This window comes from Leptomonas pyrrhocoris (assembly GCF_001293395.1).
Source record: "Leptomonas pyrrhocoris isolate H10 chromosome Unknown, whole genome shotgun sequence".
NCBI classification, from domain to species: Eukaryota; Euglenozoa; class Kinetoplastea; order Trypanosomatida; family Trypanosomatidae; genus Leptomonas; species Leptomonas pyrrhocoris.
In genome coordinates this window covers 1,339,889-1,363,440 of record NW_015438359.1, presented here as the reverse complement: position 1 = coordinate 1,363,440, position 23,552 = coordinate 1,339,889, and the positions used below count along the sequence as shown (strand labels likewise).

The 23,552-nt window shown below is 52.4% G+C and overlaps 13 protein-coding genes across 19 annotated transcripts; all 13 read left to right on the top strand.

Annotated features, from left to right (window-relative positions):
- Window positions 1–198: 198 nt before the first annotated feature.
- Window positions 199–976, top strand: ABB37_02260 (putative vesicle-associated membrane protein (vamp); the record flags this gene model as incomplete). Of its 2 annotated transcripts, none has more annotated exons than XM_015799164.1 (1): window positions 199–976. In XM_015799164.1, exon 1 carries the CDS (start codon window positions 314–316, stop codon window positions 974–976), a length of 663 nt encoding a protein of 220 aa, XP_015662642.1. In that variant the 5' UTR covers window positions 199–313. The 2 variants fall into 2 exon arrangements, with proteins under 2 accessions (XP_015662642.1, XP_015662641.1); XM_015799163.1 differs by having other exon boundaries at window positions 283–976.
- Window positions 977–1,371: 395 nt separating this feature from the next.
- ABB37_02259 (hypothetical protein) lies at window positions 1,372–2,599 on the top strand (the record flags this gene model as incomplete). Its single annotated transcript, XM_015799162.1, has 1 exon — window positions 1,372–2,599. Exon 1 carries the CDS (start codon window positions 1,460–1,462, stop codon window positions 2,597–2,599), a length of 1,140 nt encoding a protein of 379 aa, XP_015662640.1. The 5' UTR covers window positions 1,372–1,459.
- Window positions 2,600–2,990: 391 nt separating this feature from the next.
- ABB37_02258 (putative mitochondrial hypothetical protein) lies at window positions 2,991–3,585 on the top strand (the record flags this gene model as incomplete). 3 transcript variants are annotated; one of them, XM_015799161.1, is made up of 1 exon in its annotated part: window positions 2,991–3,585. In XM_015799161.1, the coding sequence occupies exon 1, from the start codon at window positions 3,238–3,240 to the stop codon at window positions 3,583–3,585; it is 348 nt and encodes a 115-aa protein (XP_015662639.1). In that variant the 5' UTR covers window positions 2,991–3,237. The 3 variants fall into 3 exon arrangements, with proteins under 3 accessions (XP_015662639.1, XP_015662638.1, XP_015662637.1); XM_015799160.1 differs by having other exon boundaries at window positions 3,016–3,585; XM_015799159.1 differs by having other exon boundaries at window positions 3,025–3,585.
- A 447-nt stretch (window positions 3,586–4,032) lies between these two features.
- Window positions 4,033–4,398, top strand: ABB37_02257 (hypothetical protein; the record flags this gene model as incomplete). The annotated part of the gene is made up of 1 exon (XM_015799158.1): window positions 4,033–4,398. Exon 1 carries the CDS (start codon window positions 4,063–4,065, stop codon window positions 4,396–4,398), a length of 336 nt encoding a protein of 111 aa, XP_015662636.1. The 5' UTR covers window positions 4,033–4,062.
- A 518-nt stretch (window positions 4,399–4,916) lies between these two features.
- Window positions 4,917–6,556, top strand: ABB37_02256 (putative TPR-repeat protein; the record flags this gene model as incomplete). The annotated part of the gene is made up of 1 exon (XM_015799157.1): window positions 4,917–6,556. The coding sequence occupies exon 1, from the start codon at window positions 5,087–5,089 to the stop codon at window positions 6,554–6,556; it is 1,470 nt and encodes a 489-aa protein (XP_015662635.1). The 5' UTR covers window positions 4,917–5,086.
- Window positions 6,557–7,400: 844 nt separating this feature from the next.
- ABB37_02255 (putative Heat shock protein DnaJ) lies at window positions 7,401–8,878 on the top strand (the record flags this gene model as incomplete). Its single annotated transcript, XM_015799156.1, has 1 exon — window positions 7,401–8,878. The coding sequence occupies exon 1, from the start codon at window positions 7,685–7,687 to the stop codon at window positions 8,876–8,878; it is 1,194 nt and encodes a 397-aa protein (XP_015662634.1). The 5' UTR covers window positions 7,401–7,684.
- Window positions 8,879–10,059: 1,181 nt separating this feature from the next.
- Window positions 10,060–11,201, top strand: ABB37_02254 (putative mitochondrial aldo-keto reductase-like protein; the record flags this gene model as incomplete). Its single annotated transcript, XM_015799155.1, has 1 exon — window positions 10,060–11,201. Exon 1 carries the CDS (start codon window positions 10,119–10,121, stop codon window positions 11,199–11,201), a length of 1,083 nt encoding a protein of 360 aa, XP_015662633.1. The 5' UTR covers window positions 10,060–10,118.
- A 506-nt stretch (window positions 11,202–11,707) lies between these two features.
- On the top strand, window positions 11,708–12,570 carry ABB37_02253 (Hop2,probable meiosis-specific protein; the record flags this gene model as incomplete). Its single annotated transcript, XM_015799154.1, has 1 exon — window positions 11,708–12,570. The coding sequence occupies exon 1, from the start codon at window positions 11,782–11,784 to the stop codon at window positions 12,568–12,570; it is 789 nt and encodes a 262-aa protein (XP_015662632.1). The 5' UTR covers window positions 11,708–11,781.
- A 425-nt stretch (window positions 12,571–12,995) lies between these two features.
- On the top strand, window positions 12,996–14,901 carry ABB37_02252 (hypothetical protein; the record flags this gene model as incomplete). Its single annotated transcript, XM_015799153.1, has 1 exon — window positions 12,996–14,901. Exon 1 carries the CDS (start codon window positions 13,303–13,305, stop codon window positions 14,899–14,901), a length of 1,599 nt encoding a protein of 532 aa, XP_015662631.1. The 5' UTR covers window positions 12,996–13,302.
- Window positions 14,902–15,353: 452 nt separating this feature from the next.
- Window positions 15,354–16,167, top strand: ABB37_02251 (putative mitochondrial 3-oxoacyl-(acyl-carrier protein) reductase-like protein; the record flags this gene model as incomplete). 2 transcript variants are annotated; one of them, XM_015799152.1, is made up of 1 exon in its annotated part: window positions 15,354–16,167. In XM_015799152.1, exon 1 carries the CDS (start codon window positions 15,538–15,540, stop codon window positions 16,165–16,167), a length of 630 nt encoding a protein of 209 aa, XP_015662630.1. In that variant the 5' UTR covers window positions 15,354–15,537. The 2 variants fall into 2 exon arrangements, with proteins under 2 accessions (XP_015662630.1, XP_015662629.1); XM_015799151.1 differs by having other exon boundaries at window positions 15,381–16,167.
- A 354-nt stretch (window positions 16,168–16,521) lies between these two features.
- Window positions 16,522–17,460, top strand: ABB37_02250 (putative protein kinase; the record flags this gene model as incomplete). Of its 2 annotated transcripts, none has more annotated exons than XM_015799150.1 (1): window positions 16,522–17,460. In XM_015799150.1, exon 1 carries the CDS (start codon window positions 16,615–16,617, stop codon window positions 17,458–17,460), a length of 846 nt encoding a protein of 281 aa, XP_015662628.1. In that variant the 5' UTR covers window positions 16,522–16,614. The 2 variants fall into 2 exon arrangements, with proteins under 2 accessions (XP_015662628.1, XP_015662627.1); XM_015799149.1 differs by having other exon boundaries at window positions 16,568–17,460.
- Window positions 17,461–17,983: 523 nt separating this feature from the next.
- On the top strand, window positions 17,984–20,056 carry ABB37_02249 (putative protein kinase; the record flags this gene model as incomplete). Its single annotated transcript, XM_015799148.1, has 1 exon — window positions 17,984–20,056. The coding sequence occupies exon 1, from the start codon at window positions 18,365–18,367 to the stop codon at window positions 20,054–20,056; it is 1,692 nt and encodes a 563-aa protein (XP_015662626.1). The 5' UTR covers window positions 17,984–18,364.
- A 1,345-nt stretch (window positions 20,057–21,401) lies between these two features.
- ABB37_02248 (WD-repeat protein) lies at window positions 21,402–22,940 on the top strand (the record flags this gene model as incomplete). Of its 2 annotated transcripts, none has more annotated exons than XM_015799147.1 (1): window positions 21,402–22,940. In XM_015799147.1, the coding sequence occupies exon 1, from the start codon at window positions 21,459–21,461 to the stop codon at window positions 22,938–22,940; it is 1,482 nt and encodes a 493-aa protein (XP_015662625.1). In that variant the 5' UTR covers window positions 21,402–21,458. The 2 variants fall into 2 exon arrangements, with proteins under 2 accessions (XP_015662625.1, XP_015662624.1); XM_015799146.1 differs by having other exon boundaries at window positions 21,447–22,940.
- Window positions 22,941–23,552: the final 612 nt, after the last annotated feature.

Genomic DNA, 23,552 nt, shown 5'->3' with positions numbered 1-23,552 from the left:
CGATTTTCGCCTGCGGAGCTACCTGCGTGCGGAGGGTTAATACAGTAGTGTTCCTGACACGGAGCTTCAAGTGTTTTGAGCGCGTACATGTGCCATTACATCTCAATACGTTCATTGCAGTCAATCAAATAACTTGACGCAACTCACCCGCGAGGTGAAACGCACTTACTCTCTTTTTTTTCTTCGTCCCAATCTCCAGAATTTCTTCAACTAATATTTGTAACTGGTATGCGGCTACAACTTTCTGTTTTTATCCACGTGCTGCGCTTCTGAGGTTGCTAAGCATTTTATTCATCGCAAAGAATTCGTAAAAATGCCCATCAACAGTTCGTTTGTTGCTTTCGAGAGAAACATCATCTCGGAGGACAACGTGTCCCAGTCGATGCGTCCGGCTCTCCAAAAAACGCTTCATTTACTTCCTCGCCACGACTCCAAAGTTAGCTACCAATATGAGCAAGAGGTTTTCCACTTCCTAGTTGAGAATGAGATCGTCTACGCTTGTACAACGTCAGGGCCATATGAGAATCGCGTTGTCTTTGGATTTCTCATTCAGGTGAAAGACGCTTTCAAGACGGCCTTCACTGGCAGTGTAGATCGCTATCCGCGACGTTCAGAATTGACATCAACAAGGTGCCAGTCGTTCTCCTTGGCTTTAGCCTCTTCCCGTAAGGTTTTCAATGAGAATCCGCAGGTCGACAAGATTGGGCGTATCAAGGATCAACTGAACACGACCCGCGAGGTGATGCTACAAAACCTAGACAGCATTTTGGAGAGAGGGGAGCGGATTGACAATCTCTGCGACCGGACGGAACTGTTGCAAGAAGAGGCACAAGGGTTTCACTCAAACGCGAGCACTCTGAAACGTGCAATTCTTATGCACAATATAAAAATTATTATTGGCGTTGTTATTTTTCTTGGTGTCCTTGCTCTTGTCATAGCTTTCTGTGTGTGTGGTATTGACTTCAAGAAGTGCTAGAGGAAGTTTGAGCTACTCACTACGCATGTACCCCAACTATAGTCTCTAGGTACGTTGCAATACATTTTTTTCCCCCATTCTTTCCGGCAAAAGAGGTGACAATGCCACAAGTCTTTGTTTCTGTTTTGTGTCAATTCGAAATTGTGTATGCTCTACTCAATGCTTCTTTTCTTCTCTGCTACAGAGAAGACAGAAAGATAAGGTTGGTGGTGGTTCTTGAATGTTGTTAGTTTTGCAACCAGGCAATGAGAAGAATGGTACAACGTCTTCTCATATTTTAATTCCACAATCGGTAAATTGTAGCGCATCTTCTCTCCTTCACTTTCTTCTTCCCAACATTCTTTTTCCTCTTCTTTTCTCCCCACTCGCCTTCCATGTATTGCTGTTCAACTGTAGGTGCTTGCTTAGTTTAGTTAAGTGTTTTAGTTTGAGCAAAGGTACGTCTTCCATCACTTTCCTTTTTTTTTCTGACGAAGGGTAGAAATGTCCGCTGCTGGTACGCTTTCCATTGACTCCCGCAAGTGGGTGGAAACGATTGAGGCATCCGGCGTCGAATGCCTTTGCTCTCCTGTCTCAGCCAAAAATGTCACGCATGTTCTTTCCACAGCCACAGTGCGCGGCCCGCAGAAGCAGCTCTGCGCAGCTGTGAGCAACTTCGTACCTGGGATGCTGGAGAACGCGCACGGCATTTCAATTTTGACTGCACTGGTGTGCTATGGTACTCCCGCAACAGTGGAGCTAATCTCCGGCAAGCTTATAGCTGTCGATGAGGGCGTCTGGTCATTTACTGCGGCGCCAAGCAAGGAGCTAACGAAGCCGCTGTCGCATCTGCTAGAACGACTTGTGTACCGCGAAGACTGTACCGGTAAATCTCGCAAAGCCCTTCTGGACAAGTTACAGTCTGCTGAGAATCAGGCCCTTTTCTCCTCGCTTTTCACCCTCCCGGCTGCTGCTCGGCTCATGGTTGTGGACCCTTCTGTTGCCCAGTCATTCGCGGCATCAGCGAATTCTCAAAAGACCTTCGCGGAATCCTGCCAAGATCCCGTGCACGTTGCAGGTGCAGAAGAATTCTGCCGCATCCTTTTGGAGACGCCGACAGACGTCGCAGTAGAATTCTTGTGGAAATCGCTGGCCGGAAGTCTTAAGCCTACTTCCAAGACGCATCCGCGCGAAAGCGTGCTTGCTGTGCTCGCTGCACGCGCACCAGTGTTACTTGTGAACAAGCTCGCCGGGGCGGTAGCACAGTGGTCGAACCTTCACGCACTATGCGAACGGGACGCCTACATGGAAATTGTGGCGCAGCTGTTGGAGCGAATGGATGATGAAAAGACGGGGAACAAGTTGGTGGCAGCCGTCGTTACTCAGAAAACTGACATTACAGATCGCGTGCAATCTCGCAAGGCTGCTCCGCACCACTTACTTGCTGCGCTCACGGCCAAACCGTACTATGCGAAAGCTCTTGAAAAGCAGCTGGGGGAGTCGCAGACGAAGCTGCTTACGGCGGCAAAGGTGCGCTTTGTAAATGCGACGCAGCCTAAGGCGGTGTCAACCCAACGGTCCATCTTGGAGAAGTTGACGAAGCTCAATGCTTCCGGCGCAGGGGCAAAGCGTGCGCGAGAGTAGATTTGAGTCTTGACCCACTTAACGCCTCTGCATAGCTTTCTTGTGGTAATTAATTTAACGATTAAGCAAAGAAGCACAACAACAACAGCAATCAACAGCAATCTGTTTTTTTCAATGGAAATTGAGGATTTTTGTAGGCGATTGTTTTGGCCATTTTTACAACAGCTTTCTCTCGTCTTTCTTCATTCCAGATAGCCTGCTCAAGCTGCCTTCTCAATACGTTAGCGTTGAACCGAAAAGTTTCGGCCCAAATCGTGGCAAAGCACCTTCGTTGCCCTATTGTAGTTTGACTTTTTCTTCTTCTCACGCACGTTCATATCTTTGCCTTGTCTTCTTCGTGTCATCTCTCCTTTGTCTCTTCTCTTTCTGAATTTCTTTTTTCTGTGTCCGAGCAAATTCTTTGCTAACCGTTTGCAGGAGGGTCAGTCTACACTTAGCTGCCTCTTCCTGTGCGTTTTTTTTTTCTGTTGCTGTTCGGTCTCAATCTAGTGTTTTTCTTTCGAGTACCCCGGCGCATTGTGCACATGAAACGTTTGCAAACAAGTTGCACCGTCTCTGCGGTGCCTTTGTGCGGAGCAGCACTGCATTGCAGTCGCCGCTGGAGCATGTTGCAGCACAGAACAAAAGGCTCACCATACATGAAGCACCTCGACCTTTACGCCCGCCGTGATCCGCAACTTGCGCCGTATCTGCTTCGAGAGGTGGATATTGAATACAAGCGCAAGTGTCGCAAAGTATCCTTTCTTGTCTGGGTTATTATTTTCACTGTGGCAGTTGCGTGGCAGACACGCATGCAAGGTGAAGCGCTGCACTTCATGCGCCTCTACGCGTCGTATGTGCGGGCAGAGCAGGATGCCAAGGATGAGGATAACATTCAGCGCCGTAAGGCGTTTGTAGGCGTGATGAATGCAGTAAAAACTGCCTTCGATCGAGACCAGCGGTGGACTCCTGCAGATGAGGCGAAGGCGCTCGAAGAGCTGCGTTGACAAAGTCACGCACTTGCAAGCACGTGTATGCGAGCAGGTTGATCTTCTGTGTGTGTGTGTGTGTGTGTCACGAACGTGCTTGCTTTCTGTTGCTTTATTGGTCACATATGTTAGGTGGATGCGCTGCAGCCGCTTTCATCTTAAACAAAATCGGAAGTATTATAGGATAAAACCACAGTAGCAAAAGAGAAGCATGACACAACAGACTGAAAAGAGGTCTCATGCTCATAACACTGACATGAAACGAAAAGGAAGCTGCTGTTCGTACGGTGAAATTTGGTCTGTCTCTCTTTATTGGAGACAATTATGGCTTATCCTTCGTTTTGCTCCTTCCTTACTACGATGCATCAACGTCTTCTTTCTTGAGGCCTTCCTACATTCCACATGGTAATCTTGTTTTCTTTCTCCGACTTTGACGCATTTTTTCCTATCTCCTACCTCATGAAAGAAAAAGCATTTGTCTACTGAACACAATCAATGCTCTACTTTTTAGGAATTGTGTTGCTGACGTTCACGTCCACCTTCATGGTGGCTGACACCGTGGCACATATCTGGCAAGCTCTTAACAAGAACCGCGTGGCCCTCCTCTCGTACGGGGTGTGGATGGCAGCTTTCACGCTTTCGGTGGTGGATGTAGATTGGCTGACCACTCTTGGGTTCGCACATGCGCTTTTTTTTATCGGATGCTGGATGTTTGCTCGACCGAGCGATACCCAGCTTTTGCCACAGTTAGACGATTACGTGCGGATTCCTTTCTCTGTGTACGTACCAGCGTATTTTGCTCTGTACTTCTTACAAAGCTGGTTGTGGTAGCTTGCGAAATGCATGTTTTCCTGTTTTTTTTTTGCCGAAGTGGCATACCAATGAGGATTCCTGACAATGTGTTTCAGAGTGTTTGTGGTGGCGTGAGCCGTGATGTGCGGCTTCTGATTTTGACAGAGATGGCGGCCACCTGGAGGAGTTTCCCCGTAGAGGGGTTAAACAAATCACCTAAAGAGACAATTGCGAAAGTGTGGCGTGCTGTCGCATTGATAGTTTATTATTATTGTTTATGATTACATAATCTCGGCTGGCTGCATTGGCGACGGCTACCATAACAATTCGTCCGCTACTATCGGTTTCACAATGTTGTATAATAAACGAAACCTGAAACAGCACGGATATTACAACAACTAAAGTTAAAAAAAAAATGGGAAAAGAATGAAGCAGCGACTTTGATGCCGACCGTGTTGGTGTGCTACACATTTATCCTCATGACAATCTGCTAAGAACCTTACCAGCGCTTCGCACTCTTGTCTGTATCCTGTTCTTTGTTCACTATCCTCGCTTCAGCAAGGTTCTCTTTTTGCAAATCTTTTATCTATTCATATTCGTTTATCTGCAGGAAAAAGCCCACTTCCATTAGTCTTTCGTGTAGCTTTAAATGCGCATATTCCAGAGCATATATTTATTCGTCTCTATTTAGTAATTCTCCTTCTCTATTTTTTGATACTGGGTTGTGATGGACCGTGGCGTTGCGGAAGCCATTCGGCAACAGTCTGAAGATCTTTCTGAGGAGCTTAAAGAGCTCGAGCAGTGGGAGGATGCAGTGAAAGCGAAAGAGGCTGCAAGAGCGCAGCGGAAGGCGACGCAGGCAGTGGAAGCTGCGACGGTCGTACCCCCTATTCGAGGAACAGTGCCGTCACTCAAGGAGGCTGTGCGTCAGCAGCAGACTTTGAACAACTCCTCCAGCAACTCGGCAAAGGCAGCGGCGGACCCCATTCAGGAGGCAAAAGAGAGAGGCAATGCCTTTTTTCAAGCTGGTCGCCTTCAGGAGGCCGTGGCGGCGTACACTGTTGGCATTGACCTCGACCCTGCCAGTTCTACTACGCACGTCCTTTACGCAAACCGTGCCATGTGCTATATAAAGATGGGCCAGTGGTCTGCGGCGGAAAAGGATGCGACAACGTGTGTGCAGATGAACACCGGCTACGCAAAGGCGTACTATCGTCGTGCCATAGCTCGCAAAAACCTCCACAAACTGAAAGAAGCCCGCACAGATTTGGAAGCGGTGCTGGCTCTCTCTCCCAAGGACGCCACCGCACAACAGGAGATGGTGGAGGTTACGAAAGCCATTCAAGCAGAGCGGGCTGCTGCGGCGGCGTCAGCGCCGGCGGCAAACAGCGCCAAGAAGCGCATTGTGATTGAAGAGGTGGACAGCGAGGATGACGAGGCTGTTGACGGTGCGGACTCCGTCCCTGCTTCCATCAAACCGGACATCTCTGCAGGAGAGCAGCAGTTGCGCCAGGCACGCATCGACGAGGACATGAAGAAGCTGGCTGCGGCACGGGCACAGCATGAATCACAGACGCGTCTTGAAGCGCAGCGCGAGGCAGCAGCACAAGCACAGCGCCAGCGGCGCAATCAGCGGGTTGAGATTATTGAAGAAGATGAAGAGGAGACGAGCAAGGAGGCATCGGCGGGTCCGCTTCCGACATCACCGCCGGCAAAGTCCACACCGGCACCACCGGCAGCACCTGTTCAACACACAAAAACAACAGCGGCCGCGGCACCTACTCCTGCTGCATCCCCTGTCGCACCACGTCCGCGGCCCGCCGTAACAAAGGAAAGCCTCACAACACCAAAGTCTTTTACGGAGTTTGAGCGGCGCTTTCGTGAGGTGGAACAGATGCCTGAGCTGCGCAATCATTACGTGAGTCTGCTGCACCCAGCTGGACTAAGCAAGCTTTTTGGGAGCAACATGACACCCGAAATCCTCGTAGGTGTGCTGGAATCAATAAAAACGTTCAATGGGACGACCGCGCTCCAATTTGCCAAAGGAATTTGTCAGGTGAACCGCGTGGAGGATATGACTCTCTTCTTCAACTCAAAGGAGAAGGCGGTGGTGCAAGAAGTTTTGGACTTGCTGAAGTCCAGTGGAGGCTCAGAAAAAGAAATTCAGTCTATTCAGCGCAAGCTGAAGCCTTTCTAAGCGGCAACGGCGCTTGTTAGGGAGAAGGTTGGAAACACCATTCGTTGTCTCAGCGTTTTTCTGCGAGAGAGGTCTTTTTTTAGTCCTGAGAGTTCCGGCGGTGCGCCTTGCACTGCCTCACGGAACAAATCAATGTATATAAGTAACAAAAGAGCCCCGGCTTTAAAGCGACTTTTTTCGTGTGAACTGAAGACACCAAATGGGGACCGAAGCCATACAGGTTTTCTATTTTCTAACCGAAATGTCAGTTTTGCTTAATGTCGTTGTTCTTTCTTCCTTTGGGCTTTTCATCCTCTCTCCGCTGTTGCTTGTTTGTGAGGCGGAAGGTTTTCTGTCCACCGGGTTTCGCGAATCATTCGGTTGGTAAAGATCAGCGGATTTCGAGAAAGGGGAGGGGGGAACGCAACAGGTCAAAGGGAGTCGTCTACGACTTATTGTTGCTATTCGTCGGTGTTTACTCTAACTAAAGGAGCTAAAATAAAAGAGGTCAACATAAAACCTTTCTTTTGGAAGCCTGAGTTTTTTCGCATATCACGGCCATTTCAGGAGCACAAGTCCACTTCACAGACACGCCGACTCTCTGGGGTTTTCTTCCGTGTGCGCTGAATTTTGTATCTGACGTTCTGCGTGTTCAATCTACGCGTTGCGTCAAAACGGAAGGGGAAGATAGCTTGTATCACTCTTTTTCCGGCGGTTCAAAAGCGCCGGCAGCCATGAACTTACATCTCGATTTCAAGAGAGGCAGCTTTCTAAAAGACTTTCCCAACACTCTTTTCCTCCTTTTCCCGTTCTCATTTTTTTTTTCCTCTTCGGAATCGTCCCATCTTACAACTGCTTTCTCAAAGGATCGTAACTTTCACTTTTCCCGCCTTGCTAATCTCGGCTTCTATTTCACGATTTAAAATCGAACTCCCTTCTACTATTAGTGTTATTGTTTTCATTGTTCTGTGCGTCACTACACGTCCTCACATAAAGTTGTCAAAACCGTTGTGGTTCCAGTGCATACACAGGTGTGGGATCTTTTCTTTGTAACAAGCGCGTTAGTTAGCCTTTCACTTTCGCCCCATTCACCTCTATTCAGCTTCAGACACACTTCTTGTCTGTACGGGTGAAGCAAAACTCGAAACGATGGTCAAGGAGACTGCGTACTATGACGCCCTCGGCGTGAGCCCGGATGCCGGCGAGGATGAGATCAAGCGCGCCTACCGCAGGCTTGCCCTCAAGTACCATCCTGATAAGAATACCGACCCCGGGGCGCAGGATAAGTTCAAGGAGGTGTCCGTCGCGTACGAGGTCCTCTCCGACCCCGAGAAGCGCAAGCGCTATGATCAGTTTGGCAAGGATGCCGCGGAGATGGAGGGCGGAGGTATGGACCCCAGCGACATTTTCGCCAGCTTCTTTGGTGGTGGTGGCCGTCCTCGTGGTGAGCCGAAGCCGAAGGACATTGTGCATGAGCTGCCGGTGCCGCTCGAGGCTTTCTACTGCGGCAAAAACATCAAGCTGGCTATCACCCGCGATCGCCTGTGCACGCAGTGTAATGGTACGGGGTCGAAGGTAGCAGGCGTGAGTGCGACGTGCAAGGATTGCGGCGGACGCGGTGTTCGCATGGTGACTCGTCAATTGCAGCCGGGCTTTATTCAGCAAATGCAAGTATCGTGTCCCACTTGCAAGGGCAAGGGAACGAATCTGAAAGAAGAGGACAAGTGCGTGGGCTGCCGTGGGCAGCAGATCCTCAAGGATAAGAAGATCTTCGAGGTTGTGGTGGAGAAGGGCATGCACCGCGGCGATAGCGTCACGTTCACCGGTGAAGGTGACCAGATCCCCGGCGTGAAGCTTTCTGGTGACATCATCATCATCCTGGATCAGAAACCGCATGCTTTCTTCACTCGCAAGGGCAACCACCTCCTCATGGAGCACACGATCTCCCTGGCGGAGGCTCTGACCGGCTTCTCCGTAAATATCACCCAGCTCGATGGCCGCAAGTTGCGAGTTTCCTCCACCCCAGGCAGAGTGGTGGACCCGTCCACCATGTACAGCGTCGACCGCGAAGGCATGCCCGTTGCGAAGACCGGTGGTATGGAGCGTGGTGATCTGATCATTCGTTTTCACGTTGTGTTTCCCAAGACGCTGGAAGGGGGTGCTGTCCCGGAACTGCGCAAAGTTCTCGGCTACCCACCGCAGCCGACCGTGGAAGCCGAGTCGGAGCCGCACACGTTGCAGGAGTCGCACATCGACTTTGAGAAGGAGGCACGCCGCAACGCGTATGATGACGAAGGCGATCAGCAGCCGCGCGTGCACACTGCCGGCTGCTCGCAGCAGTAGTGAATTACTTTTTTCTGTAATTTGTTGCTGACGAAGGCCACCGTGCTGGTTGCCTGAGCTAGCATGTGGTATCTGTTTTCGCTGTTTTTCTGCCTTTTCGGGTCAACGAGGCAGAAGAACGCATACACGCAACGCGATGGTTACAGTCTTGTTTAGAAGTCATAAAGAGGGTATGTGTGGCTGCTCTTCTTGACTTTCTTTCACTGCTCCTTTACCCACGAAAGGTACCTGAGAGAGAGAGGGGTAGAGAGTAGTTGGTCTGCGGGGTGGCGCTCGGCATGAGAGTGTGTTTTGCTGAGCAAAAGGGACGAAACGCTTCATTAAGATCGGTGTTAAGAGGGTAGCGAGTCGGTACCGCATGTTTCCGCTTTTTTGCCCCTGCTTCTCGCACTGACAATGTGCGCTTACTGGTCGATGCGCATGTGCGGGGAGTGGCCGCACCATCTTCGCTATCTCACTTTTGCGTTCCTTAGCATCGCTTTAGAAGCAGCTCGCCCCTTTTTTGTATTTCTCTTAAAAAAAATTCTTTTATTATTGTTATTCTAAAGTTTTTATTTTTAAACTATTTCTTTCGTGCTTTCGCCCCGTTTCTTGCTTTCTGTTCCTTCAGCCTGCCTTCGTCCTTTCTTTTCCCTTTGTTGCCGTGGGTTGCACCTAATGATGCGTTGATGTGTCTCCGCGTCGAAGTGGATGGCAAGGGCTAGGGGCGGGCAAAAAGCGAGATTTGAAGGTACGTGCGAAAGAAGCGCGTGTGAGCCTGTGCGCACACATGTGTATTGTGCTTAAGTTACAGTTGGTTGTCTTAACTAGGGCCGTGAAAATCAAAATAGAAGAATGGGAAGAAGAAAAAGACACTTTGGGGAAGCCACTTGTGAATGATCCTGAAAAGAGTACTTTCTAGCGTGCTTAAAGGCTGCCAAAGGTACAAAAGCGACTACAGCGTTACTGCAGCGGCGTGAGAATGTAATCGAGAGCTCTTTTTTGTGTGCTGTCATTGGCGCCGTTGAGACTACTTCACGTTGGCGTTACTAAACTAGTCGTGCTCACTCTTTGAATGAAGCGTGCAGGTCGAACCTCTACCCTCGTTGTGTTTCTCCCCCTTGCTCTGCTCTCTCAACGGAATTGCGATGGAACCATTTGTTTCCTTTTATGTGCCTGTATAATTGTCGCTCCACGAGTTAGCAACTTCACATACTTGAAGAAGAGGAGAGCATGAAATCTCAACGGAAAGACGTCCATCATGAACGCCATGTCATTTCGTCCGCTAGGGGGTTCCGTAGCGGCCATCTCGAACCGCTTAGTTTTTCACAACGGCTGCACCGTCCCGCAGCTTGGCTTTGGCACGTATCGAATGTCCGCTGATGAAGCCGCGGCTGCGGTGCCGTTTGCCCTATCGTGTGGATATCGCCACTTCGACTGCGCGAAGGCGTACAACAACGAGGCAGCAGTAGGCGCAGCCCTCTCACAGGCGGCGCGCAGCCACAATGTGCGTCGCGAGGAGCTGTTTATCACTTCTAAGCTGTGGCCTACGGACCAACATCCTGATCATGTCGAGACTGCCTGCCGCGCCAGTCTGGAAGCTTTACAGTTGGACTACCTAGACTTGTATTTGGTGCACTGGCCTGTGTGCATGCGTCACACCAAGGAGTGGAACAGCGAGGAGGACAAGTACCCCTCCGACTCCGATGGGCGTCTTGCCATCGACACGTCTGTTACCCTCCTCGACACTTGGCGTGCCATGGGCGAGCTCGTTCAGAAAGGCCTCGTCAAGTCCGTTGGACTCGCGAACTGCACGGCAGCGCAGATCGACGCTCTCGCTGAAGGCGCAAACGCAGCTCAGCTGCCTCACTTGCCTGTGCTAAATCAGATCGAGCTGCACCCTGGTTTGGTGGACGGAGTCTTGACAGCGTGCCACGGCACCCATCAAATACTAACAGGTGCCTATTGCCCTCTTGGTATGCCAACACGTTTTACGCCACCGGACTTTCAGCCGCTTATTGAAGACGAGACGCTCAAACGGTTGGGTGAACTCACCGGCTTCTCACCGGCACGAGTCCTTCTTAACTGGAACGTGGACCGCAACAACGTGGTCATCGTAAAGTCCACAAACAAAGACCATATCAAGTCAAACGCCAAAGCTGCCCGCTTCGCCTTGGAGGATCGATCTCGGGTCGTCCTAGACGGCTATCGATTTGCCTCCCGTAACTTCCGCGTGATGAACCCAACCCATTTCACAGTGGATAGATCGCCCTTTTTCGCCGCGGAGGACGCGCGATTACAAAAGGATATTGATACTCGTGGTGCGCACAAGAAGGCGGAGTGAGACCTACAACTTCGCCGAACTTGCATGATACTATTAGGTGAGCACCGAGGCGAAACAAACGCCTTTTTTTTGGCTGGAATGATGTTGTGTGGATTCACAGAACTTTTCTTCGAAAGCATGGATGAACAATCTTCAACATTAGCGTACGTTATTTGAAGCGCATAGCGATTGAGGCCAGTAAGAAGTAATATGTATGTAGTGTAATGCTGCTAACTCAGCGCCTTCACGATTAAACGCTGTGCCAAGAATGGAGTCTTCTTTTTGACTTTTTCTAAATGGCTAACTGGTTAATTCGCATCTGCAGAATCGTGGCTTAAACATGCTTGATTGGGGTGAAAACTGCGCACACGTCTTCTCATAGAGAAATACAATAAGAACACACAATTTGCAAAGCTTCAGGCCTCTACGCGTCTCTGCTTCACTTTCGACGGCCTTTTTCTCCTTCTCCTACCCTTACCCCTCTTTATTCTCTTTATTGACTTTTTTATTAATATTCTGGTTAACAAGCACATAAAACGCTGCTCGATTTCGCCCCCTTTCGCTGTCTTCTGCGTTTCCTCACTTCCCACCGCGTGCACAAATGAGTGGATGCAAGACTTCGATTAAAAAAGTGAAGGACGTGACGGAAGCAACTGCGTTGGTTCATGACTGGTTTGAACGAGAGAACAGGCCAGCCACTCCGCAGTCGCTAACTGACGCGTTGGGTAGTCGTGTTTCGAAAACGTGTATTCAGAAGATCCTTGACCAGCTGCACGCTGACAGCAAACTTTGTGTGAAAGACCTGAAAAAGATTCGGTTTTATTATCTGCGTATTGATGAACCAACCGCTCACCGTGATGGCGAAGGCAACGCGATTTGCGATGCACCAAATGTCACGACTGCAACAGGGGACGAAAAGGCAGACGCCTCTGCGGAGAGGGACGACTCCGCTGCCCTTTGTGACGTGAGCCTGGCGGCTTCTTCTCTGGCTGAAAAGTACTGCAGCCTAGCACGCTGGCGCGGGTGGCCGTCACAGGAAGAGCGGGCGGCGCAACAAGATGCACTGACAAGAGAAGTGCGACAGCTAGAGGCCGATGTCGAGGTGCTTCAGGGAGGACGCAAAGCCGACGAGAAGGGAGTTGCCGATGCGGAAACGCGTGCATCGCGGGTGCGTCGAGCTGTGTGCCGCTATCGCCGCGCTCGTCAATTCTGGACAGAACGCAAAGGTTGGGCAATGCGCCTTTTGGAGGCCACCGGCGGAGACGCGCATTCGCCTCAGCACATGGCCGCTTTGTTGGGCTGCACCACGGATGCTGATGTTGGTGTCTCGTTTGAGTCCACCGCTGTTGCACTACCCCGACAGATGCTGCGCGAGATCGGGCTGAACTAGCGCAAAAAAGAAAGAAAAATAGCTGTGTAGGTTATGGGCGTCAAGGAGTCGAATGTGAGCAGCTATTCATGTGATTTAAAACACTGCAGCATTTTTTATTTTCCGCCTCCTTGGCAACTGTGGGTGCATCTACTGATGCTGAATAAGCGTGCGCCTTTTTTTTTCACGTTTCAGCTGCTTTTCCCTCTGCTTACTTTTTTTCTTACTACTCCTTTCCACGTCTATGTGAAAGGTTCACTTGCCAAATACCAACAAGAAACAAATTCAAGATGTTAATAAGAGCTCAGCGTTAGTATGACGACCGCGCTACAAAATTATGGTGGGGGTAATGAAGCCTCTCCATGTTTGCAGAAGAAGTAAGTTTCCGTTCTCCTTCTTTCTATTTTCCCTTTCATTCGTGCTGTTCGTTTTCATTTAATAAAAAAGAACCGATAACGTATCGACAGATAGAAGCAAGCTGAACGCATTTCCTCACTACTGAAAGGCGCATTTTTATTTCATTAGTCTGCTTTGTTTTTCAGTTTCTTGCAACGGCCGCGGGAAAAATTCTACGTGTCAACAGTCATTTAGTGGAACACGAAATCGTAGATGGCTTCCTCAGAAAGCGGTGGTGATGGCGACGTGGCGCTGAGTGAAGGATTTGAAGAACTGAGGGAAAAGGTCAAAGGTCACTGGAATACGCAAGCTGAGGCCACGCTCCTGACCACACTGGAGCAGCTGCACACGCGTCTCATGACACGCACCGCTCAAACGTACCAAAAAGTTGAGGATCTCAGTGTTCGCACTGCCGCAACGCACGTGGCGCTGACAAACACGTTCAACTCGCTTAAGCTGCTCTCTCAACAGAAATTTGTGCAGCACCGCATCGCGATGGAAGACCTTCAACTGCGACGGGAGCGGCAGAAGCAAATGGAGGAAAGGTCTGACTCCGACCCTGAAGAAGGCGAAGAAGGGGAGGGAAGCGTGAGTCCCGCTGCGAGTCCCACCCTTCTCTCTGGTTACCAACAGCGAGCTAAAAAACAAGTCATCGTTCGACGCATGCACACCTACGTGGAGGCCTGCCGGGAGGCTCTTGTGGAGGAGGGTGTGCGGGTTCCGCTGTGCCCGGAGGATGTGGAAGAGCTCGCAGAGGAGAATCCCTACCGGCGCCGTCGATTGTGCGGCCTTTTTGGAACCGACGCTTTCTTGCGCGACGCAGAGATCGGCTGCGCTGGGAAACGCGGCGAGGAGTCAAATGGGAGAGCTCTCCCGGCCGCTTTGTCCACATCGGCACAACCTGCAAACTCCGTAGGCACAGCGGTGCCTTCTCTTCCGCCTGCCGCAACACCACCGTCTTCTTCGCCTGCATCCATCAGGGCGGCTGTGCCCTCTGCCCCCTCTCAAGGCGATCACAAAGGAGCCGCGCCAAACGCCGTGGCCGCGACGCCTGCGCAGACGACCAGTCGGCCAGCGGCGTTGGTGGTACCGCCTCCCGTAAAATCTGTTGTCCCGCCGCCGAAGCCTGCTGTGCCTCCTCCTGCGAAGGCGACGGCCATGCAGCGAGTTGCAGCGAAAGAAAAGCAACGGCAAGCGCTTTTCAGCTCATCTTCCTCCTCGGCCTCCTCCTCTGCGTCGCCCGCAACGTCACCACCGCCGCCGCCGGCGCGTGCATCACAAAAAGCTATCCCCCCCAAGAAGGTGAAGCCGAAGAAAACACCTCCGAGGCGAGCGGGAAAGAACCTGTTTGGCTCAAGCAGCAGTTCAGAAAGCGAAGTGGAGACGTCTTCCTCCTCTGACTCGTCTCCCCTCTCCTCCACCACCAACGAGAGTGTCCCGTCCGTCGCGGCAAAAGCGAAGCCAGAAGGCAAAGCGGTCGCATCTTCTCTTGTCCCGCCTCCGCCGCCGTCGGTCAAGCGGCCCCCTGTATCCCCGCCACTGCACTCCTCCCCGTCCTCTTCCGCACCCACGAACCAGGCAGCAGTGCCATCTCCCGACTCGCCCCTTCCTCCACCCCCGCTTCCACCTCCGGCGTCGGTGAGCCACGTTGCATCGGACTCAACGACAGCAGAACATGATGAGAACAAAGCCGCCTCCCCAAAGCCAATCGCTGCTGCCCAGTCATCTGCACCTGCGCCGCCTGTGCCGCTGCCGCAATCAGCCACTTCCTCTGCGCTCCCTCCCCCGCCTCTCGTGTTTGCTTTCGACGACGAAGCAGTGCCAACAGGAGTACCGCGGGCCGCGCCTGCCGCCGCCCCTCCGGCTCCTCTTGCGCCACAAAGCGGTGCCGCTGCCACATCACTTCCCATGCGCGGTGGCAAGCTGCTGAGCACTTCTTCTGATGAAGACGAATGAGGGAAGAGAAAGAGATGCTGAGGAAGAGCGTTTTGGCGGGAAAAGGGGTGTGAAGTTGCGACCGAAGTATTGTCGGCTTCTTGCTTTGGTTGCTAGTATATATCATCTTTTAACGGACCATCTGGTGTGCAAGGTCTCCGGTATACACGTAAAACGAGCTTCTATGCCCCTTCCCCCCAAAACAAACAAACAATTGCAGCTGAGTAAAGCGGAGGCGTTATGATTTGTTGCTGAATGTGAACGTACTGCCTCATTCAAATATGGATCTTGCCATCGATGGAACGAGGAGTACACGCATATTATCCTTAGCTCAGCAATCGTCTTGGAGCACTTTTTTTTGAAATGAAGGACAGGTACTCTCTGCCGTTTGCTTCCCTGTAGAAGGGGCGTGAGCATCTTCTACGGGCACCTGCTTCACCTTCATCTGTTTCCGTCTTTCTGCTCGTCTCACAGGTTCATGAGCTGATGTACGCACTGTAGAAAGAAGGAGCTACTTTATGCCGTGAGATCTACCAAAACGGAACATATATACAAGAAGGAATGGCGTGGAATGTTGAAGGCAAGATTGGCGTCGTCACCGGCGCGTCTTGTGCGCTGGGCCGAGAGATCACGCAGCGGTTGGCTGCTCATCATCGTATGAAGGTGGCGTGCGCTTCACGGAAAGCTTTTACGACAGCCCTCCCCACCGGCTGCACGGCATTCGTCGCAGATATCAGCCGCAGCGACGACTGTGATGCTCTGTTGTGCAACATCAAGGCGCAATTGGGTCCTGTGTCTCTCCTTATCAACTGCGCCGGTGTCACACTGAGCAAGATGCACATGCGGTGCACAGACGCGGACTACGACGCCATCATGAACACGAATCTGCGTGGTGCGCTGCAGGTCACGCGGGCGGCCTTGCGACACGGTGGGCTTCTTCAGACGCAGGACGGCTCTGTGTTGCACATCGGCTCTGTCGCTGGTGTGGTGGGCAACGAAGGCCAGGTGCTTTACAGTGCCTCGAAGGCCGCGCTGACGGGTGCGACCAAATCGTGGGCGAAGGAGTACGGCGTACGAAACCTGCGCTTTAACGTGGTGGCGCCGGGGCTGATTGAGGGAGAGGGCATGGCGGCTTCTTTGAGTTCGGAGCAGCGACAGCGGTGGCGCGATGCGTGTCCGCTCAAACGTCTGGCCACAGTCACGGAGGTGGCTGACATGGTTTTAGCAGTGGCGCTATGCCCGTACGTAAACGGTCAAACGATCTCCGTGGATGGCGGTCTTTCGTAAGACTGATTTAAAGGTGCATGGTGATGAGGGAGGACAATTCTATTCTTTTTTAAAAGCGCCAATCATCATCTGGGAGCTATACATGTTTCAGAACTCTGCACAGCAGTTTGATGGTTTAAAAAACGGAAAGAAGAGTATTAAACAGGTAACGTGGCCCACCGCTTTTGTTTAGCATGCAACCATGATCTTGTTGTGTTGCGGGAAAGCAAAGCTCATGCGGCACATACCTCTTTGTTTTTTTGGCTGTTGCGGGGTTGCTGCTCCTGTAAAGACAGTCTAAAACGACTTTGTTCGCGACGCCGCTTTTTTGCTTTCCTTTTTGCGACCTCAACCCCTTTCTCTACTTCTGTTGAAGAAAAACGGTTTTTTTTTTCTTCTGCGCGTCTTGACAATCGCTAAAGTTTTTGTTTTTCACCAAGGGAAAGTGTAGGGGAAAACGAGTAAAACATGTCATTGGATGCCGACTACGAGGTGGAGCGGTACTCATTTGCAAAGGGCTGCACGGTGGAGGTATGCCGCTGCACGCACCGCAGCTCCGGTGCGCGGCGGGCGGTAAAGATCTGCAACATCGACACCTTGGGCCTTCGTCGTGCTGCGATGGCGGTGGAAGAGGGTCAACTGGCAAAAAGCCTGCCTCAGGCTCCCCAGCTTGTGCGTGTCTTTGACGTTTACCAGGAGGAGGGCCGCGTCGCCATCGTGATGGAGCTGATGGAGCGTGGGTCCCTCTTCCAACGACTCAGCACACAGGGCCCAGTTCCAGAGGCGCTTGCCCGCGTATTGGCGCGGCATCTCTTCACCGGGCTCCTTGTACTGCACAGCAGCGGCGTCATGCACCGCGACATCAAGCCGGAAAACGTTTTTCTGCGTGGCACGCAAAGCTCACCCGCGGACGTTCTTTCCATCGGCGACTTTGGCTTCGCAACGCGGCAGATTCCGAGTGAGGACTTCGTCGGGTCGCCGCAGTACTCCGCACCGGAGTTGGCGCTCATCGGCCTTCAGCAAAACTCACACGCCCGCGCACCTGGCGGCCGTCCACTATATAACGAGAAGTGCGACATTTGGTCGGCTGGAGTGCTCGTGTTTGTCATGTTGAGCGGTCTGCTGCCTTTTGATGGGGCCACCCCCACAGACGTCTTCACAGCCGTCGTTCGCAATGCCGTGCCGTATGAAAAAGCAGCGCCAGGCAGAATCAGCGCGCAGGCTAAGGCGTTTATGCAGTTGACGATGTCTTCCAACCCATCGAAGAGGCCGTCAGCGAAAGAGGCACTGCGTCATCCGTGGCTAGTGAATTAACTCTGAGATGGCGGAGAGCATGCTGTGCCGCTCAGCTGTCACGAAACGCGCTGACGAAGACGACGAAGAGATAAGAAGAGGGCGGAGAACGCGGTGTGACAGTCGAATTTAAGTACTTCTTTCGTTCAGCAATTTTTTTGCTCACTAGCATTCAACTTGCTACCTTGTTGCTCTACACACTCACAGAAAGGACTAAGTGATCGTGGCACCAGTGTCCTTGTTTTCGATGTAAAGGGAAGTAAACGCATGCGCACGGATAATAGAGTTTTCAGAGTGCGTCATACCAAGCAATGACATCCTTTGAAGTGAGGAAGGCAGAATTGGGCACAATGGTGTCTGTCCTGCTTGTATTTCTGATGCATATCTTGAAACGGCAGCACGATATATATGCAGCGACACACATTCTGCTGCGTCTTTCATTCGGTGAACATTTTCTTCTCCCCCCTCATCTATTTTCTTTTCCACGCTGCAATACTGTTGCCCTCGTTTCTTTTTTCCCTCTCTCTACATACATTTACTCAAAGGGAGTCACCGTGAGGGCGCTAATTCATCACATCTATATCAATTTATTGCTTTTTTTTTCGTTAGCTCAGAGTGCTCACAGCTTCTCTGTTAGTCTCAACAACTCTGCGACTTCTTCGTTCTCTTTTTTTTTCTTGCCTTGTGGACGATTAGGAAAGAGAGTGGCGCTTGGGCGATCAATTTTTTCTTCCCCTCTTTCTCCACTTAACCGCTCACTCTCAAATTGCGTTGGGTATTTGTAGTGTGCGCGTGTTTGTTTCTGCGTGTTGATCTGCGTTGCTTTTCATCACCGCGTATTACCCATTTTTCTTGAACTCCTTCTACTTCACATTTTTTTTTCTGCTTTCGCTTTTGAAGACAATTTGCACCCCCTTTTTTCGTCATGGGCGTTGACACCATTCCCGCGTCTCCGGGCCACTTCAAGGACCGCTACTCGCTGGGCGAGCAGTTGGGCAAAGGCGCGTACGCTGTCGTTTTCCAGTGCACCCACCGTGAAACCCGCAACGTGTACGCCGTAAAAGTTGTGGACAAGTCGAAGGTGGGACCGAAGGACATCGATGACATCACGCACGAGATCAACGTAATGGGCCACATCGGCTACCACCCTCATGTCGTACAGATGATCGAGTACTTCTCGACGGAGCGCCACTTATACATCATTCTAGACCTGCTGACGGGTGGCATGTTGTTTGACCGCATTGTGCAACTGAAGCACTACAGCGAGAGCGACGCCTCTGTGTTGGTGCGCAACGTGCTCTCCGGCCTCGCCCACATCCACTCCAAGGGCATTATCCACCGTGACCTGAAGCCGGAAAATCTTCTGCTGCGCCACCAAGCCTCCGAGTCCAGCTCTCCCAATTCCCACCTCACTGATGTCTGCTTGGCAGACTTTGGTCTAGCGGGCTACGTGCCCAGCACGACGTGCTGCGGGTCGCCGTCCTACATCGCCCCTGAGGTGATCAATGTGGGCTACTACCGCACACGCAAGCAGCCGTACGACACGAAGTGCGACATCTGGTCCATGGGCGTTATCACCTACATTTTGCTGAGCGGCAAAATGCCTTTCCACGGCCGCAGCTTCAAGGAGACCTTCGAGTGTATCGTCAACAACCGCTGTTCTTTCAACGGCGAGGCTTGGAGCAACGTTTCGCTCGACGCCAGGAAGTTCGTTGACGCCTGCCTGACGCAGGACCCCGACGCCCGTCCCTCCGCCCAGGCTCTGCTGGCCCACCCGTGGGTGGCTGAGAGTCAATCGAACGAGCACCTTGAGGGCAGCCTCGAGTCTCTGAAGAAATTCAACGCTCAACAGAAGGTCCGCGCCGCTGTGCGTGTCTTCTGCTGGACGCAAAGCCTGTTGGGTCCGTTGGATTGGACGCCGCCGTTCATGCGCTACCTGCGCCAGACCGACAAGTTCTCGACCGTGCTCACCCATCAGTCTCAGACGGATCCGAAGAAGGTGCACACCATCGACTTCGGCAAGGCCCTCGACCACAACAAACCCGGCTGGCGGCTGCAGGACTGCTGCACGTGCCCCTCCGAGAAGGTGTGCCGCCACATCCAGAACGTGCACGAGTACCTCTTTGTGGGCAAACGCTCCATGGAGGTGTACCCGTTTATTGACGAGCTGCGTATGATGCGCGAGGAGGCGCAGGACGACCTCAACGAGAACCCCAAAGATGCAGACGCCAAGTCGCGCCTGAAGAAGGTGAACCACTCCATCGAGGCCGCCTGCGTCTTCTCGGACGAACTTGCCAAGGTTCCAGATGCGGAACTGAAGTCAAACATGATGCTCGACGGATCCAGCAACCTGCTCTTCCGCAAGTCGGGCGGCTCCAGCCGCGTCATCGGGTCGTGGAATGATAACGAGTGCAGAGTCGCACAGAATGCGGTGCACAAGATGGAGACCAAATTCCGCGTCGCCAAGACGGGCGGAGCTGCGCCAACCACTGTTTCACCAGAGAAGACAGACCCAAACACCACCCGGCCACAGATTTCTCCGGCCGCCGGTTCCAAGTCTTCTCCCAAGCCCGCTAAATCCCCCGCAACAAAAATTCCAATCCCCAAGCGCTGCTGATTCGAACGCACACGCCACAACACGAACGAAGCACCAGCCAAAGGAGGTACCGGCAGAGTCACGCAGTAGTAAAACCGTTGCGAGTTTTGTTGATCTAAAAGGCGCTCGAAAAGCAGTGCTTTGTGTGCGGCGTCGCAAAAAATGCCATCGTGACATTCCGCCTTTCTTTCTTTTCCGTCTCATTTTCTCCATTCCTTCAAACCCATCAAAGTCGTTTTTACGTCATGAACCTTGACTGTCTCTGTGCGCATATTCCTCGTATCAACGTTTCAACTCTTTTGTGTTGCCGTTGCTTTGAGATGAACGAGAAAGCAGCGGGTTTTTTTTCTTGACTGAGACGAGGTGACTCTCACCGATGGTAAACACCGAGACGACAGAGCTGCATCGAAAAGGCAAAGTAACGCACGCCCAGGTGCAATCTACGTTTTTTTCCTTTATTGTCCTGATTGCGTTCACCTCAAGTTGCGACAAGTGGTGAGTGTGAGGTCATCTTTTCATGCCTGTTCCCATCTGTGTTTATTTATCCTTTTTTTCTTGAACGCAATAGTGCTGTAATCCTCAGTCGCGCCAACAGGCGCTTTTTTGAATCTATTCAAAGCATCTTTATACATAGAAACCCAAAACGTCCGTTAGTGACAAGTTTTACTTATATGATGCATAGCGCGTAACCTGTTTCTCTCTCTTTTCTTGGTTGTAACAAGAGTGCGGTTTTCCTGAGCGTTTGCATGCTCTGTGCGGTAATGTTTCGAGGACAGATGGATGTTCATCCGTATAGGTCAACCAAAATGTGAACGTTTATGGATTTGTTTTTCTTTTTTCCGTGTACGAGCGACAAGGACAAAGCCTCTGATGTAGGAGGTGCTGTTGGGACTGTGGGCTGTTAAAGAAAAGTTGTCTCAGTTTCTCATCGTATTTTTTTTTTTGCATTTTGCATTTTTCTCATCTTTATCAATGCCCGCACTCCGGAACTGAAAGTAATCGAAAACAAAGCACCGTTATCGCAGTCGCAGACCTCATGGTCTCTCGCTCTCTCTCTCTCTCGACATCTCCTGTTAACTGGACGTGCTTGCCAACGTCTCAACGCCTGCTCCCATGTCTCCCTTTTCTTGCGGAGCAACGAAACGGCGAGAACACGGAGCTCCGATTTCCTGTCACAATGCCCTTTTTTTTTTTTGTAGCTGCACTCGTGTTGTGTCGACTTCAGTTCGTTTCCCTCTCTAGTAGAACGCTGAGCACAACAATCGGAAGTTTCTTTATCTACTACAAAACACCTCCCTTTGTGTTTCATTTTCTAAATAATATCATTTCTTTCTCTCTCCTTTCCTTTTCACTCTACCTGCTTTGAGTGCGCATTCGGCATCCGCCATCACTCTCACAAATCACGCACATAGCTTTACCTACCATGATTCGCTGCAACATCTGCCAGCGGGTGCCGCAGCACCCCGTCGTGTCTGTGAAATCGGGACACATCTTTGAGCGCACCCTTATTGAGACGTACATCGACGAGCACGGGCGCTGCCCTGTGACAGGACAGCCCTTGCGGAGGGAGGACCTAGTGCCGGTCCAAGGCGCCACTCCAGACACCACGGTGGCCTCCAGCGGCAGCCTCGGCGCCGCCTCTGTGCCCACGCTCTTGGAGCGTCTCCAGGCGGAGTGGGAGGGCGTCGCACTGGAGCAGTTCGCCTTGCGTCAGCAGGTCACCCAGATGCAGCTGGAGCTCGCCCACGCCCTGCAGCAGTACGATGCCGCCTGCCACGTCATCGCGAAGCTCAACAAGGAATTGACGGCGCTGCGCGGAGAGGACGGGGGCGCCGCGGGAGCCCACGACGACGCGCCGGCCGTTGACGTGCCGCCGGCGCTGCTGCGCGCGATGGACGAAGTCGAGGCGGCGGAGCGCAAAAGCCGCAAACAGCGCAAGTCCGCCGCCGCCGCCTTCCCGCAGAGCCTGGCCGAGGAGGCGCAGTGGACTCTCGATGCGTCGCACGCTTCCGCCGTGCGTGTGGCAGTATCAGCGGACGGCGCGAGCGTCTATGTCAGCCAAATCACGGGCGATCACGCGGTGGTGCGCTATGGCCTCGGCAGTCTCGCCGAAGAGTGCCGCGGCGTGGGTCACACGGCGGCTGTGCACACGATTGCGACGGCACCCGATGCCGCGCTGTCTGCCGCCGAGGACGGCACCGTGCGGGTGTGGAGGGCGAAAGGGGCGGCGCTGCACTGCGCCCACACGTTGCGGTACGCCGGCGGTGTGGCCGCGATGAGTCAACGCATGGTGGGCGGCGCCTATGCCCTATGCGGTGCACCGGACGGCAGTCTCTACTTGTCTGACGTGGAGCAAGGCGCTCACGTCGTGGTCACCGCACCCCTCGTACAGTCTTCAGGAGGACTGTCGTGTGTGGAGCTGCACCCCTACTCGTCCTTGGCGGTGGCGGCGACGCAGCCGGAGGACGTGCAGCTGTGGGATATGCGGGCGATGGCACCTAACACGATGATCGCCCTCCCGCAGAGCGGCGCCACAAAGCGCGTGCACGTCGCTTCTGCGTCGTTTAGCGCCGACTGCGTGTCGTTGGCCGCCGGCCTGTCGGATGGATCGACCTACGTGTGGGACCTCCGGCAGGTCTCGTCTCCCGTGGCGGTGTTGCCGCCAAACCCGCAGTCAATTCCCGCGACGGTGCGTTACTCCATGGATGGTCGCACTCTCGCTGTTGCCGGTGCTGGTCTTTCTCTCTACACCTCCTTCAACGCGTCATCTGCGAGTGCGGAGCCGACGTTGACGACCGGGGCGGCGAACGCTGCGATGTGCGACGTGTGCTGGACACCGAACGGCGTGGGCTTAGTGGGTGGGTCGGTGGACGGCGTTGTTCGTCTGTACTCTACGTCCGTGTAAAGCGCTTTTGTTTGAATGTGATGTCTTTTCTTTTGGGTGTATTTTGTGGAAGAGGAAGACGCGCTTTCAACATCGTTCTCGGAAATGCCTCGCTTCGTGGTGCGAGATCAGCAGCAGGAATGACGAACGGGGACGCTTTCTCGACAGCGGTGAGGCTGCCCGTACGTGTAATCGTACGTGCTGAAGATGACGCGGCCCGTGAAAGCGTGCGTGCTGCAGTTTGCAAGCACTAGTATCTTCGCAGACAAAACCAAGCATACTGTTGCTTCTCTTCTTTCCCTTTCTTTTTGTGTGTTTAATGGTTGCACGGAGCTGCGTGACGGGCAAATACGTAGTGAAAGCCTTGGCCGAAGATGGATGCTCATGGCACAAGCATTGTGGACCAAGACCGTAACTTTACACTTGCGTTGTAACACCTGCAACTTAAAGAAAGATAAGGTGTTGGAAGAATCAAAAGCGAAAAGTACAGCTTGTTTGTGCTCTTTTTGTTTTCTGTCGGAGACTAGAAAGAGGACTTTGAGTGCCGTTGACGTACCGACACCGTCTTCATCGCTCTCATCCAACGGACAGCGTCGCCTGGACTTTTGCTGCTCTCTTTTATCTCTTATATCT